The sequence below is a fragment of the Pinus tabuliformis genome, chromosome 2_1 (genome assembly GCF_031772625.1).
Source record: "Pinus tabuliformis cultivar Carrire ecotype Pingquan chromosome 2_1, CPIR1, whole genome shotgun sequence".
Lineage (NCBI taxonomy): Eukaryota > Viridiplantae > Streptophyta > Pinopsida > Pinales > Pinaceae > Pinus > Pinus tabuliformis.
Genome location: NC_142299.1, coordinates 402,087,774 through 402,104,416, shown reverse-complemented (window position 1 = coordinate 402,104,416; position 16,643 = coordinate 402,087,774). Strand labels below are relative to the sequence as shown.

Genomic DNA, 16,643 nt, shown 5'->3' with positions numbered 1-16,643 from the left:
ACATTATACATTTTAAATTAATTTGGTAGAGAGAGAAAATTAATATAAAATATAATGAAATTATGTAAAATTTTAGTTTATAGCTTTTACTTACAATTTGTATTTTTAAAATTAATGTTCTAAATCATTTTTTTTTAATTTAACAATTTTATGATTAGAAGGTGCTAATTATTAATTTTTGTATAAATTTATATTATAATTTTTAGCATATTGTTTTTAGTTTACTATTTATCCATTTCATTTTTCTTTTTAAGAAAAATGTTATCATAATTATTGGAATTTATGAAGTATGTTAATATTTATTGTGTACCTTGAAAGTAACACAAAATATTATAGAGATTTTATTAAGTTATTATTTATAGACATTCATATTTCTTATGAATTCTTATGTTTCAATCACATTAAACTAGGAAAAATATGAATTTCTTTTTAAAATTTGATAGTCCCTATTAACTTTTTCATCTCCATTCATAATTTTAAAGGTTTTTTTATTAATTAAGATGAATGTCTATATCTTTTTAAAATTTGATAAAGTAGTGTTGATGTACTATGTTAGTAACCCTCATCCTTATTACTAATACAATTTGATAAATCAATATTGATGTCATTAAAAGTTAATAACCATTTTATAGAAATTAGATGTCTATTTTTTTAAATGTTGTAAAACAACATTTACATTAATTTTATTTATTAAAATTTTTCTTACTATACATAATATTTAATGATAAATTTTATAATATAACAACATAAATGCATAACACACTAAAAAAATAAAAAATTCTAAACATTATCTTTTATAACTTTTCTCACTCACCAAATTATATTATATTATTAGTATTATTTTATTTTATTTCACATTAATAACATAATGCAAATATATTTCTTATTATTATAGTGAATTATATTTCATTATTTATTATTATAGATAATCATTATAGAATGCATTTAGTCAGTTTTCTATCATAATAACTAATTTTAATAATTTATATTTTAATCTTATTTATGATATCAAAAAATTAATCAATCATATGAAATATATAGTTTTATTTTGTTTAATGTGACATTATGAGTCCTTATTCTTTCGCATAGTTAGAAATTACACACACATATATATAAGTTGTAAACCTTATTTTTTATAAAGTCTTATGATTTATTGATAATTTGTGAGTGATATATACAACTAGAATGATTCAATTGATGTACTATTAATACAGATCCTAAGGTCAATATAGTGACTTAAATATAGAATAAAAAAATTTACACCATTTTCTTGTGTCCCGTGGTTAGTTATTAACATGGAAAACTCATTTTTTCATATTCAACTCATTATATTGATCATATGATATGAACTTATAATACATCAATTGGAGCATTCTGCATCTAGATTTCAATGACAAATCTTAAGTGGAACATAGTAATAACTCATTAAAGATGAGATTTAAAGTTCATATTGTATGTGGTCTCAGAAGTTGTGATTATCTAGGGATTCATAGTCTAAGATACCCCCCACCACCCAAACAAGTCTAAATAATTGTACCAATAACTTTTTGTCATCTTCAATTTAAAATTGTTGAACTAAGCTTCAATGAACATCTCCTTGAAAAAGCACCAATATCTAGATGTTTAGAAGTGAGTAACTAATTAGGAAAATAATCCATTGTGAACGAATAAATTCTTGAAGATAGAATTGGGAGGTAAATAAGCTATATTAAGTCTCATCACCTATCCAAGACAGAGGTAAAAACACAGAAGAAAGAAGAAACAGTAAAAATAAAAGATTACCCATAAATTACTCAATATGATTTTGGGCATGACTTGGATCCAATTCCATATGTTTTGTAAAGTAAAAAATGGTACTCACCACACCACACCTCAATGGGGGACATAATGATTGAAAACACCTCTCCTACACCTTTAGGGTTGGAGTAAATTGATGTAGTGAAGATGCAATAAATTGATGTAGTGAATATGGTTAGAGATAAACCCAAAACCACTATATTATTCAAGTGAAGATAGTGGTAAAATAGAAACCACAACATCAATCAAATCAAATTGGTTAGTGGTCATTTAACACTATAACAACCCTGGTTAAAGCTCCATGTAAAAAAATACAATACCACAGTTGATGGGACATGTATTCCAAACTGAATGTTGGGAAAGACATCCTCATATAGGCGTTCATTTTGGTTTATTATGGCTAAGAAAATTGGGAAAGGCATTAAAAGGAAAAAAAGGCATGTTGGCACATTTTTTATGAAAATAAAGGAAATTAGGAGAAAAGGAAGGTGAAAGGTCACAGGTTGCATGTGAGGAGGAAAATGAAGGAAAATAATGGAAAATTAAGAAAATAAAGACCTCATTAATAAAAAGGCTTCTGATGATTAGTGGGTAACCTTTTTCCAGTTCAGCTTTGGAGATCCCTCATTATTCACTCTCTCTCTCTCACGCTTGGACACTTAGAGTTTTCTTGGAGCACTTTGGCATTGAATCAAGAAAGGAAAAGAAGGAAAGAGAAAGGAAGGAGCAAGAAATTAAGAGCAAGATCAAGCAACTACAACAGGATTATTTGCAGGTATTGATTTTCATTCATGATTTCCTTGCTAGATTTGGCATGCATGGTGTTGCATGTGGTTTTTCCTATAACAGAATAGGTTTTTCTAGGGTTGATAGTGTTTTCAGCCTATGCTTTCCATTCCTTGATAGCCTTGATGAGATGGGTTCTCATATTTTAGTTTAGTTTGATTGTTGGATAGATTAAAAGCTAAGTGGGGTGGATCTTTGAAATTACAAACACATGGCGTAATGGTCCCTGAACCAGCCTATGGATCACGGTAAAGCCACTAGCCTAGTAACCATTAAGCCATACTGTGGGTTGCGGTAAAGCTGGGATTGTGTGCCTCGGTGGGCCTAGGGATCCTTATTGGTGAATGGTAGGATATACAGTAAATCCAAGAGGTAGATTTCTCTCCATTGGGCCTAGTAATCTCGAGATGAGATGTATTGTAAATCTTGGAGAGTGGGTCTTGATGTAGAGCCTAGTGATCCCTAGAATGGACTGTGGATTATGGTAAAGCTTGAGAGACTAGGAGACACTCAAATTCCTCATGGTGTAGGTGGAAGAACTTTAGTAGCTTCCATGCTTGTTTTGTTCTTTTCGGTTGGTTATGAGTCCCACATTCATGCTTGGAATATGGCATGGGGGTGATTGGCTGAGCCACTGAAGAGAGATTTGGCTCAGCCAATCTACGGTTGGGTGGAACGTGTTAGTCCCATCTTCGATTGGTTTCTGCATTCATTAATGAGAAATTCATTCCCTTGCTTTTCATGTGTAAATGTACTAGTTTAGATGTGGATTTTATGGCTGATGTATTTATGGTATTTTGTTGTTACTATGTTGGTTATGTATATGTTTTATGTTAGCAACTATGTATGGTTGTCATCATGATTTTACTTATAAATGAATGGACAATGTATCTATGACCTAACAGATGATAATGCAACAAATGACATGAGGTAACAATGGTTCTTAGCGATTCTCAAATAAGTATGAGATCCCTATGCTTGCTTCTGTTTTTTACACTTGTAGATTACATGTTTAGGATATGTTTGACAGAATGCTTGTCATGGCTAGTAGGGGTCTGGTTAAGGGCTTGTTTAGCTAATTTCTTTTGCATCATTATTTCCTTGTTATTTTACTGCTCTTAAGATGTCATTGCATTCTAGGCAGTGACCTGGGCTCTGGGCTAGAAAAAGTGACTCAAATCCTAGGGACGCTGGCACAAAACTAGACAAATTGGTCCCTTGACGCTGGCATCCAGGCCTATGAGATTGTCGAGAGGTCCCTGGACTCTCGCATGCCCATAGCATGAGAGCATCCAGAGTTCAAGTGATAAAAAAATTTAGTAGGACCCAAGGGAAAGTTGCTTGAAGTGTTGGCATGGTTCTCAGGGGTCCTATAGCTGATATGGAAGGTTTGTATGTTGTGTTTCCATCGATTTCACTTCCTTAATGTGACTTAGGAGGTTGAATCCAATCATAATAGCCTCTCGTCGCATGTTTACCCCGGTTGGTCGGTTACTTGGGTAGATATGGGAGGAGGCTGTTACAAAAACCACCACATTATTGAAATCAAAATAGTTAATGATAAGCCATAAATTACAAATCTCAATGGAATATGGTTAGCAGTCAACCAAAAACCACCAAATGAATTGAAGATGGTTCATGGTCAAGCAACAAAACTACCATAAAAAGAATTCAAAGCTCTAGCTTGGATCCCTTCAACAAACTTTTGCACTTGCTAAGGGGAAACATAAGATAGTAAGACTTCAAGATTCAAAGACTAGCAAAACCAAAATTTAAGCAACATTTGAGAATTGCAGCATAGCAACTGGTATCCTTAGAATCAATCAAATAACTATTGGGATGATAATCAGAAAGATTGGGAATGTTCTAACTGGGTAGTTGTTCACTTATACACATGTAGTTATTGGCGATTTTTCAAGCATATCTTCATAGAATCTTAGGTCAGTAGTTTTATATTGAAGGTGACAAAATTTATTATTACAATCATTCAAACTTGTAATTGAGAGATGAAATGTTAGACTATGAGTTGCTAAATAATCAAAAAGTTTGATACTACATATATATGAGTTGTAAACCTTATCTTTGATAAGAATTTGTAATCATCGATTGATGAGTTGTCAATGAAATCTAGATCTAGAATGACTCAACTATTATATTATAAATTTAGATCCCAAAATCAATACAAGTGTTAAATATGATGTAAATCCTTTTTCAATAGTCTCTTGATGTGTCTCACTTATTCTTAGTTATTAACAATTATTAACCATCAATTAACTTTGTTATCCTTTTTAAAATTTCATACTATATATGTATGTGTGTGTCAATTGACATTAACATTTTCATGTTTCCGAATATTTTAATACATATGTAACATCATTTTAGATAACTTTATAATATATTGTATATTGAATAGATGTAAATTTAAATATGTATTAACATATTAATTTTTTTTTTAATTTTTCCTTTTAGATCTAAATTTTACATTTTCCAAATCCAATATTAGTTATTGTGTTTAATCCATCATTAACAAATAAATAAAAAATTATTATTATTATTTATAATATTATTTGTTAATATAATTTTATAGTTATATATTTTTTATTAAATTTTCATTAATAATAATTATCTAATTACGTATTTAATTTTAAAATTAAACTCTAATTAACCGCATGGTATTTTTTACTTATCAAATACTTTTATTTAAGATGAAAATCCTATCTCCTCAATTATTTCAATTTTTTAACCTACATGCTTTAAAGGCATTGTGTAAGAAAATCACCATCATTTTCATACATCACAGAAATGACGTATTAACCAATGACGTCGTTCAAAGCATGGTATCTTTACGAAAAGTCAATGACTCGTAATAATGATTGAGCGTTCATGGCCCACGTGTAAACATCAAACATTTTCTTAGAGAAAATTAAGTTTGTGGGGGCACTGGGGCTGTCGCATGGATAACCAGCAATTACGCCGACCGCGTTTCGGGTTTCCTCTATCTTAGGATGCGTGTAGATGGTGACGTGTTGTGTGAGTAAGTCAATGTAGTGTAAACATCAAACATTTTCTCACACAAAATTAAGTTTGTGGAGCTGTCCCATGGATAACTAGCATTCAAGGTTGGAATTTGGATTTTTTTTTATCCATTATATAATTTTTTTTAATTTTTAGGTTTTTATGTTGTTTTTTAAGAAACATTATGTTTAAAAAAAATTCCTTTAAGGGTGATGTTTTGATAATAAACTAACCCTTTACTAATAAAAGTTTCATTAAAAACACATATCCATCATGGGAAAAAAACAAAATGACCATAACACAGAAATGACTTATTGAATTCTCAATTTTGGTTTGAAATTATATGGAACACTCTTAATAAAATCTCCATAGATCTGAAATCAAATGTGTTTGACTTAGACATGCCATAGCAATTGTATATATGAGATATTATGGGACATATAAGATGACCAATAAAGTAAAACTATAAGATGGGCTATCCTCTACATCCTCTCCACAATCATAATCACATGGAATAAGTGTGGGGGTCCACCGCAAAGAGTTTGTAGTCAAGCAAGTACAATGTATTAAAAGTGTTTTAGTATTTCATAAGTGGTGGTAGATGTCGTTTGTCATGAGCCATACTTTCAAATCTTTTAAGTGATATGTTGAGACACTCGATATCTGGTGCAGATTGTAGTCGAAGTGACACTTCCACTTTTCCACAGGTGACATTGTGACATAGGATAACTTTCCTAAATGAGTGGTGAGTCAATGACACCATGACAGGCCTCTGGCCCAAACAATCCAATAAAGGTGGGTGGCTAATACACTCAAGGAGAGCAAGTGGCAACAAGTAAGATTGTGGTCCAAATTTATCATGATAAGGAAGAGGTTTTGTTCTTTCATCTACATAGGTTAGATGATGCACTAACACACTCGTGGATTGATTGTTTGTTTCACTCAAGTGGGAATTTTAATGATTTTTGCATAAGAGATAGATGCATATTCATTGGATTTCAAGGAAACTATTTGGACTTGGATTCTAATCCAACTTACCTTGATCAAATGAACGAATTGTGAGTTATTGAACTACATTCCTTCTAATCAGTATGAAATATATATGTTTTCTTCCCCTTGTCCATTCTAGGTGACACCTATGGGAATTCAATCATACTAAGATCGAGCATCTGATGAGATCACATGATGAACAAAATATTTCAAAACAAGCCAAATTTGTTGTGTTGTGGGCATATATATATATATATATATATATATATATATATATATATATATATATATATATATATATATATATATATATATGACATTATTTGATATAAAGTCTCTATTAGACTAGATGCTTATTGTTCACTTAGTTTTGTAGACACATATTTAAGGAGACTAGGTAATAACCTTTGTTGAATCATCTCAGATCCATTTTCCGTGGTTGTGTGGCCTTAGGCTATAGGTGATTTTCCTCAAGTTGTAAGTATCTTAATTCCTACTTTAATGAAAATATGTTTTTGTTTCTATGTGTGTGCATATTTGAATTCACTTGGGAGATCTCTTCAATTGGCATGGTCCACTCACATGCACCTCAAGTTGCATCAATGAGAAGCAAATCAATCAAAGGCAAAAATGGGACTAAATAGATTTACCCATGGAAAATTGAAATCTTGCAATATTAATGCCACAAAAGAAAATAGAGAAAGACTAAGAATGTGAAGCCTAGCTCTCTTCAATTGGCATGGTCCACTCACATGCACCTCAAGTTGCATCAATGAGAAGCAAATCAATCAAAGGTGAAAATGGGACTAAATAGATTTACCCATGGAAAATTGAAATCTTTCAATATTAATGGAACAAAAGAAAATAGAGAAAGACTAAGAATGTGAAGCCTAGGAATAAAAATACACAAAATTGTTATCTATAAGTTTATAGTTTCTATTTGTAATAATTCCTAAAGCATAAAAGAGCCAAACAAAGGCCATTTCTAGATTCTTTTGTTAAATACTTTTCCAAGGAAAGATATCTACATTATTATCATGTTTACAATTGACTTCTTCAACATCATTTCTACATTTATTAATTTTAATAAATTAATAAATAGTTTCAAGTGATGTTTTAGATTTGTTTCATTCTAATGGTCAAATTGTACAATTAATAAATTAGATTTTGGTTACCTTGAATGCTTAACCCACTTGATGTATTACAAGTATGTGTTTAAGTAACACACCTTGTTGGTGATGGATAGAGTAAAACATAAACGACGATAATAGTTAAATAGTAAAAATCACATCATCAGAGTTTTACTTTGATGATGTGATTTTTACGGAAAGTTTTCTTTCTTTTCATAATATGGATCACAAAAGCCTAAATTCAAATATACACACTTCTTACGAATCTTATAAAAGAATTGTGTTTATAAATTGGAATTGTTGATAATTTTCCTTTTAGTTAAACCCAGACTCACACTATTAGTAGGGTAATTCCAAGGCGTGGTTTTTCTAAAATAACCACTATGAGTCAACCTGAATTAGGGTAATTCCAAGGCGTGGTTTTTCTAGAATAACCACGATGAGTCAACCTGAATTATGGATAGTTGCTAGTATCCAATGTGATTTTCACAACTATATTATAATATTTTTCTCAATGTGTTAAAAAAATAGACAAAAAATATTAAAATATTATAGAGAGCAATTCACTAAACTCACTGAATATATTTCAAGTATATTTTTAACTAAAAAATCATAAAAAAAACCACTAAACTTTTTAAAAAAATTGTATTTATCCAATTTTAATTTTTTAAGGTTAAAGAGGATTTTAAACATAGTGATTTATACATTGAAAAAGCATTTTGTTAGAATTCCAAAATTTTGTAGTAGATATTTTCAGATTTTGAAATTCTACCGGGTGAAGATTTGAAATTAAAGTTTTTTTTGTTGAGAAAATCATTATGGACTTATTATGGAGTTAACTTTAGTGTAATTTTTTGAACTTTTTGTTGTCGGAATCTGGTGGAAAAAATTGAGGTAAAATCTTGATTTGTGTTATTTAAACTGGTTTTTCTTACTGTATATATGGATTCGATTGCACATGATTACCCATCAAGTTTGTGATTTCAATAAGTTCCTGCCGTATTTTAGGGAAATTTAGAAAAGATTTGATTCAATGTTTCACATGAGCAACAACAGAACAACCTGTCCCCTTTTGAAAAGATTTAATTCAATGTTTCACAAGAGCAACAAAGGAACAAGATATCCCCTTTTGGAAACAATGATTTCTTGAGATTGTTTCCCTTATGTGCTAAGTTGATCCTTGAGAAGCATCTTTAGTTTCAAGTATCTTTCCTAATTATTGTGAACATGTAATATAAAGAAGCATAAAAATTCATAAAGATTATGAAAATTCATAAGCAATAACTACAATATAATAAAAAAATCTCTATATTTTGTGTGATCCAGTGAACATTAATGCATTGATAAACTATAAAGTAAAAACAACATGCTAAAAAATATGATACAAACTTGCCTTAAAACTAACCATTAACACCCTCAAAAACTAACCATTAACACCCTCAAATAATAAAATGGTTACCAATTTAGTAAAACCAAAATAAAGGAAAAAAGACGTAGGACATGTATTTTAAGAATCAGAATTCCGATCTTGAGGATAAGAATTTTCTTAGTAATAATCGCTAGTGAGAATATGATCCACAATTTTAAGTAGTGAAAATTTTAAATATTTTCATTATTGCTAAATTATATTTTCCTCTACTACTGTTATAATTTATAATTTAGAAAATTGAAGTACGTTGTTTCAATTTTTTTTCTTTGCTTCAGCTCACCTACTTCGTGGTTGTAAGACATGGTAGTGGGTGTGGCTGCAATCCACCATTCAGATTTCGTCACCATTTCTTTCCCATTGCGTTTTGAAATTTGTGACAAAATATTAATTAATAAAATAAAGTAATAATGGGTTTGATGTCTAGCTACTCTAATTTACAACATATATATTATAATATTAGAACATATATATTATAATATTAGATTATAGCTGTACTGCTGGTCTTGAGTTGTGTCGATTCGAAATTTGTAACAAAATATTAATTAATAAAATTAAATGATAATAGGTTTGATGTCTAGCTACTCTAATTTACAACATATATAATATAATATTAGATTATAGCTGTACTGTTATAGATTACTGCTGGTCTTGAGTTGTGTGGAAATTTCGTGAGTAGTCTAGTCCGAATATTCCATCGTGCTGAATTGCATGTGATTTGATGTGACATGTGAGCCTTGGACTCTGAAACATCTGAATCTTCCCATGATTCCGATATAATTCACTCCACATTAAAATTAGAATCAAGTGCACAAAGTCTCTCCCGGCATCACATTTCTTGCGTGGCTGAATTTAAAAGTCTACTTGTTTATTACATTTTGTTTTTATTAGCGCACCAGATGAAGCCTGGAATTTTAGTCGTCCTCCCACCTCCTATTAATGCAGGGTTAATTCTGCCCCAGCGACTTCACTCTCATTTTCGTCTGCGGTTTGCTTTAGAGAAATTTGGCCTGTCTTTATTGTGCCTGCGCCTCCTTCATGGCGGAGTTGAATACAAATCCAACAGCCGGAGATGATATTGAACAGACAGAAAGAGCGCAGGCGGTATTGTTCAACGCTACCCGCCATGCCCATGAGCTGCTGCGGTTGGAGGGCCTTCCGGCCTACAAATGCAGCGGATGTAAAGAATTTGGGGCCAACATTGGTTACAAGTGTAAGCTTAACGATTCATCCTCATCCTGCCACGACTTCACTCTGCATGAGGTTTGCGCCACCCTTCCCGATGCCCTCCAACACCCCTCTCGCAGCGATGTTACCTTAAACTTTCGTCCCAAATGGCTTCGAGGGGATCGCTGTAACGCATGCTGGGATGTGGTGAAAGGCTATGTGTTCGAAAGTGATACGCATAACTTAAGGCTTCATCCCTTGTGTATGGCCCTCCCTACAATACTCGACTTCGGTGGCCACGCAAATCACAAACTGAAACTTGTGATGGGTGATTTAAAGGGGAAACCACATACTTGTAGCGCCTGCCATAGTCACATCGATTCCGGCAATTGGAGATATGGGTGCGAGCAGGTGGAGTGTAACGTTCACGTGGATGTGAGTTGCGCCAAAAAAGACATGCTTGGTATTCACACAGTTGCACCTGTCAGCCGCAGCAAATCAGCTTCGGTCACTAACGGAATAGTCAAGCCGTTCGCTAAATGCTGTTGCCGACCAGCTTTAGTAAAAGTAATCGTTAAGCCCTTCGTTAACTGGTTCGCTAAGGGCATCGTTAAATGCTGTTGTAATTGTGTCCACTCTGTTCTCAACGATGACTCATAAGTATTTTCAAATTGCCATGGCCAGATCTCTGATCTGGTCATCAATTTTAGGGTTATGTTTGTAAAGGGTGGTAATGAAATGAACAATAAATTAAAATTGCCATGACCGCCTCCATGAGATGGTCATCAATTTTAGGGTTCTGTTCGTTATTTTAGGTTTTAGGGTTCTGTTCGTTATTTTAGGTTTTAGGTTGTCACTGATTATGTAATAAAATTTTATGTAATATTTTGTTTTAGAGTAATAAAAATGCGTGTTTAATGATATCGGATGAATATTAACATGTTATTGTAGTTATAGTGATCAGAAAGTTATGATGATGAGAAGTTTCTGTAGTGAATTATAGGATAAGCTATTTCAAAAATCAGGATTTTTTAAAATCTTTGCAGACACTTTTTCAAAAAAATATTACTTTGTCATTTATTATTAAGAAAAATATTACCAATTTTAGTATATATATATTTATTTTAATTTTTTTTTTTCTGGATCCAATTTAGATATGTATTTTAAAGTTTACAATTTTCTCTCCAAAAATATTTGTAAGAGCAAATATATAAATTAGATATTAGTAAATTCTACTTTTATTCATTACAAAATCTGCAAATATTTTATAAACCTAATAGAAAATGAAAATATTATAAGCTGGAGAGAAAATGAGTTTTCCATCGTTGAATTTAAAGAAGCTATGCATTGTAAACTTTGGTCAAAAAATTATAATCCGGCAATTCTAAGCCATTTGTATTACATTTTTGTAAAGCTTTGTTTTGGATATCTACTATTCTCTAGTTGGCAGCGCTACGGTTACCCCAAGTGTAACCTGCTCCGGGAGGCCCACTTAAAATTGATGCATCTTTGGCAAGCTGTTTTGAGTTGGCATTCTTTAAAAATCAAAATCAAACAAACCAACAAACGCCATTTTGGTATCCCTCGAGTCTTTGTATAAAAATATGGCTTTGCATTGAAATACTATAATCATATATATATATATATATATATATATATATATATATATATATGGTGCGAAGCTTATGTTTTAATAAGAGAGTAGAATGAAGGAATCCACCATTGCTATTCCAGATTCATTTAGTATAAATGATTATATTGTGCAGTCAGCCGTTTTGTGTTTAATTAGCAATATGTTCAGATTCATTTAGTATAAATGATTATTTTGTGCAGTCAGCCGTTTTGTGTTTAATTAGCACTATGTTCATGGGATTTGAGAAATTTTATCGATATTTAATTTATCCAATATTATAATATTATATTGATAATGGTTTAGCATGGTGATTAATCATAGTTAATCATAGTGATTCAGCATGAATGATTGTGCAGAGACCTGTTTTGTGTTTAATTAGCAATATGTTCATGAATTGTTAGGATTTGAGAAATTTTACTGATATTTAATTCACTCAATATTATAAATCTTATATTATAAACTCAATATTATATTATTATATTGATAATGGTTTACCATGGTGGCCGTTCATAGTTAACCATGGTGATCATAGTTGATGATGGTTGACTATGGTTAGACTATTATTGACAATGTGTGACTATTGTTAAACATGGTTGAGTATGGTTTCAATATGATAACTGATTGTTTCACTATAAGTGAACATGGTTGACTATGGTTGTCCATGATCATGGTAGAAAAGTTGGCTATGTTTCACTATCTCACCATGTTGACCATTGTTAAATATGGAAAACATGGTTTGGCCAAACTTGATTATGGTCAATAATTTAAACATTGACTATCAAAGTTTCACTATGGTTATCTAGTGTGTTGACTCTCTAAATAGTTATTATGAATGGGGTTTATATGTAGTTCATTATTTATAATATTAACATTTATAATATTGGGTTTAATATTTAGTTAATATTAGGTTTATAATATTCCTTTCTACTCCGGTTATCTAGTGGGTTGACTATGTAAATAACTATTATGAAAAGGGTTTATATGTAATTCACAGTTTATAATATTGAATTCAATATTGAATTTATATTATTAGGTTTATAATATTCCTTTCTACTATTAAGGGTTACGTTTATAATATTAGGTTTATAATTTTATCATAACACTATTAATGTAGATCTAGAAATGTTTATGAGAATTTTACATCTAATTATTAATCTAAATTTATAGTTAAATTTTTTGAGATAATATCAATTTAGATGAATTTATTTTATATAGAAAAGTTGTATAAAAATGTGTTTTTCTATATTAATGCATTATTGTTATTTTTTGTGGTTATATATGAAATATTATTCTCTATAACTAACTCAATATATCATCAATGAAAATTGACACTAGAGAAACTATAATGATTCTCACAACTACATAAATTGATAATTAAAAACAAACAATTATAAACATTAACTTTATAATACATTATTTTACTCCTATAAAAACTATGTTATACATTATTTTACTCCTATAAAACCATGTTATATACATTATTTTACTCCGATCAAAACCATGTTATAAAGTAAATATTTTTTATTAATACAAATGTTTTTATTAATAATGATTAAAATATAAATATAATATTTTATTAATGTTTAATTACGATGGTCACTAAATATGTTTACAATATACAGTAACAATGTAATAGAGCAAAAGTCAATGTTCAAAACCTTAAAAAATTAATGTTTAAAACCATACAATTAAATGTGGCCCTCAAAAAAATAAAAAATTGAAATACTAAAAATAAAAAGTGGTTTGAAACATTTAAACTTAATCCCTAAGGTTCCGAACATTTAATTTTTATGGTTTTGAGTAACCAAGTTTGTTACGAATATTAACATGTAAAACACTTAATTATATTATTGGGCATATCCTAGCATATTGTTTATATTCTTGATTGCATTTTTTTTAAGTTTTTAAACTTTAAAATCTTAAGATTTTTATTTATTTTCTTACATTTTCACTAACCTCACAATTACATTTAATTCTATACTTTAGCTCTGGTCATGCTCAAAAACTAAAACCATTCCAACCATTAAAGCAAGCCGTGCAGGCATATCTTCGTTCTGGAAAGATCCCATGGTTTCCCTGTATCGTCTTCTCCGGATCCATACCCCCTATCACTGGATCCACACCCCCTATGACGTTAGCTTCTTCTACGTCACATCCGCCGAGTAGTCCAACAAATCTATCCATCATCAAGGTTAAACTTAACTTTGTTTTAGAATTTATGTTGCATTAACGGGACTTTTAACAAGGTAGACTCATAGATCCTATTTTCAGTTTGATCCTATTTTCCTTGGGGATGTATGCATAGTTATTATTTTAAATGAAAGATTAACAAATTTAATATTATAATATTAGAAAAATTAAAAAATTATATTTATATTAAAAATGGTAATAAAATTTAAATTGATTTAAAGTATAATAAATTTATGATTATATTTTTTAATTAAAAATAAAAAGTATTATTAATTTATGTAGTAACAAAAATATATATATATATATATATATATATAATTTCATATTTTTAATTCAATTCAAAATAGAAAATATATATCTCTTAAATTTACATATTAATCTTTTTATAACTAATAATAATTTAAAATAAAATCAACGTGATTAATTTTTTTAACTATGTAATATTATCTTAACATTGAATTTAATAGTATAGATCTTATATTATAAATCCAATGTTAAGCACAATATATTAACTTCTAATGTTATAAAATCAAATATTATAAGTCTAATATTATAAGCATTAATATTTAAAAACCTTAGTATTAAAACAAATTTATAAACAATTACATTACAATTATCGCAATGTTACATTATATTGTAATTTATTCAATAGCACATTAAGACGTTATGAAATTAGGATTTAGTGTGAGCGTTTGTAATATTGGATTTGTAATATTGAGTTTATACTATTTTCTTTTATAATATTAGGGTTTAATATTGTGACACTTGAATGGTATATAACTCTATCCATTGTCACATTGTGACAAACATTGTGCCAAAGTGACAATCAATGTGACAATAATTAGCACAATGTTACATTACATTGCAATTTATTTAACATTGCAATGCGACATTACAAAATTAGGGTTTAATATGAGAGTTTAATGTTAGGGTTTATAATAAATTTATTTTTATATTGGAGTTTATAATATTGAGTTTATAATAATTGAATTTAAAATATTGAGGTTTAGTATATTAGGTTTAATATTATAATGTAATATTGGGTTTAAAATAAGGGTTTATAATGTTATGGTTTATAATATTAGTTTTATAATGTTAGGGTTTATAATATTTCGTTTAGTGTTAGAGTTTAATATTGTGACATTGGAATGATATATAAATATATCCAATCTCAGATAGCGATAAGAATTGTCGCAATGTGGTAATCAATGTGACAATTATTATCGCAATCTTAATTCCTACGTTTCAAAATTAGGGTTTAATATGAGGGTTTATAATATTGGGTTTAATATAAGAGTTTAATATTGAGTATATAATATTTGGGTTTAAAATATTTGGTTTATAATACATGCTTTTATAATATTAGGGTGTAACATATTGGGTTTAATATTTGGATTAATACTATTTGGTTCAATATTAGGGTTTAATATTATGACATTGGAATGGTACATAAATCTATCCATTGTCACATTGACAAGCATTGTCTCAAAGCGACAATAAATGTGACACTCATTGTTGCAATGTTACATTACATTTTAATTTGTCCAACATTGCTTTCACACATTATGAAATATATGTTTAATACAAGGGTTTGTAATATTGGATTTAATATAAGATTTTAATATTGGGTTTATAATACTAGAGTTTAACATTGAGGTTTATAATATTAGGTTTAATGATAAGGTTTCATATTAAGTTTTACAAAATTAGGTTTAATATTAGGGTTTATAATATTGGGTTCAACATTAGGGACTATTATTGGGTTTGATATTAGGACATATAACATATTTGTTTTAATATTAGATTTTGTTCAATGTGAGATTGCAACATTGTAAAATTAGGGTTTCATATTACAGTTTATAATAAATTTGTTTTAATATTAAGGTTTCTTAATAAGAGTTTATAATATGAATTTTATAATAATTAATTTTATAACGTTAAGGTTTATAATATTTGATATAATATTATGGTTTAATGTCGTGATGGCCAAAGAGAATACTCAAATTGATTTTCAAGATGTAGTTATTTGATATGGGTTTCCTCTTCCAATAATTGGTGTCGACTTCTATTCAACCCCATTGTTTAGAAAAATTGTTTTGATTTTATTTTCGTTAACAATATATGCATAGTTTCAATATCCTAGGGCTTTCACATTATTATTATTACTATAATTGTTGCTATTAGTAATTTTAGTGTTTTAAAAGAAATATTAACCAATTTAATATTATAATATTAAAAAAAATTCAAAATTCCATAAATTCCATTATTCTATTTTATTTAATTATAAATATTTTCAAATTTTATGGGAATATATGTAATATATTTATAGGAAAATATATATTTTATATTTTATTTTTAAATTATGAAATAGAAATATTTTTTATTAAATTTAGTGAAACCATTTAAATTTAATATAATTAAAAAAATACAAATTTTATTTAGTATACTATTGATTTTATTCATTAAATTAGTTGTAATTAAAAATATATTTAATTTAAAAATTTAAAAT

The 16,643-nt window shown here is 29.0% G+C and overlaps 1 protein-coding gene across 1 annotated transcript; it reads left to right on the top strand.

Annotated features, from left to right (window-relative positions):
- The first annotated feature begins 10,143 nt into the window (after positions 1-10,143).
- Positions 10,144-10,971, top strand: LOC149200572 (uncharacterized). The gene has a single exon (XM_089400985.1). It carries the CDS (start codon positions 10,183-10,185, stop codon positions 10,969-10,971), a length of 789 nt encoding a protein of 262 aa, XP_089257111.1. The 5' UTR covers positions 10,144-10,182.
- The last annotated feature ends 5,672 nt before the right edge of the window (positions 10,972-16,643 follow it).

What these genes read in the sequence shown, in the direction of transcription:
- LOC149200572 (XM_089400985.1), top strand. Translation starts at nt 10,183, where the DNA reads ATGGCGGAGTTGAATACAAATCCAACAGCCGGAGATGATATTGAACAG.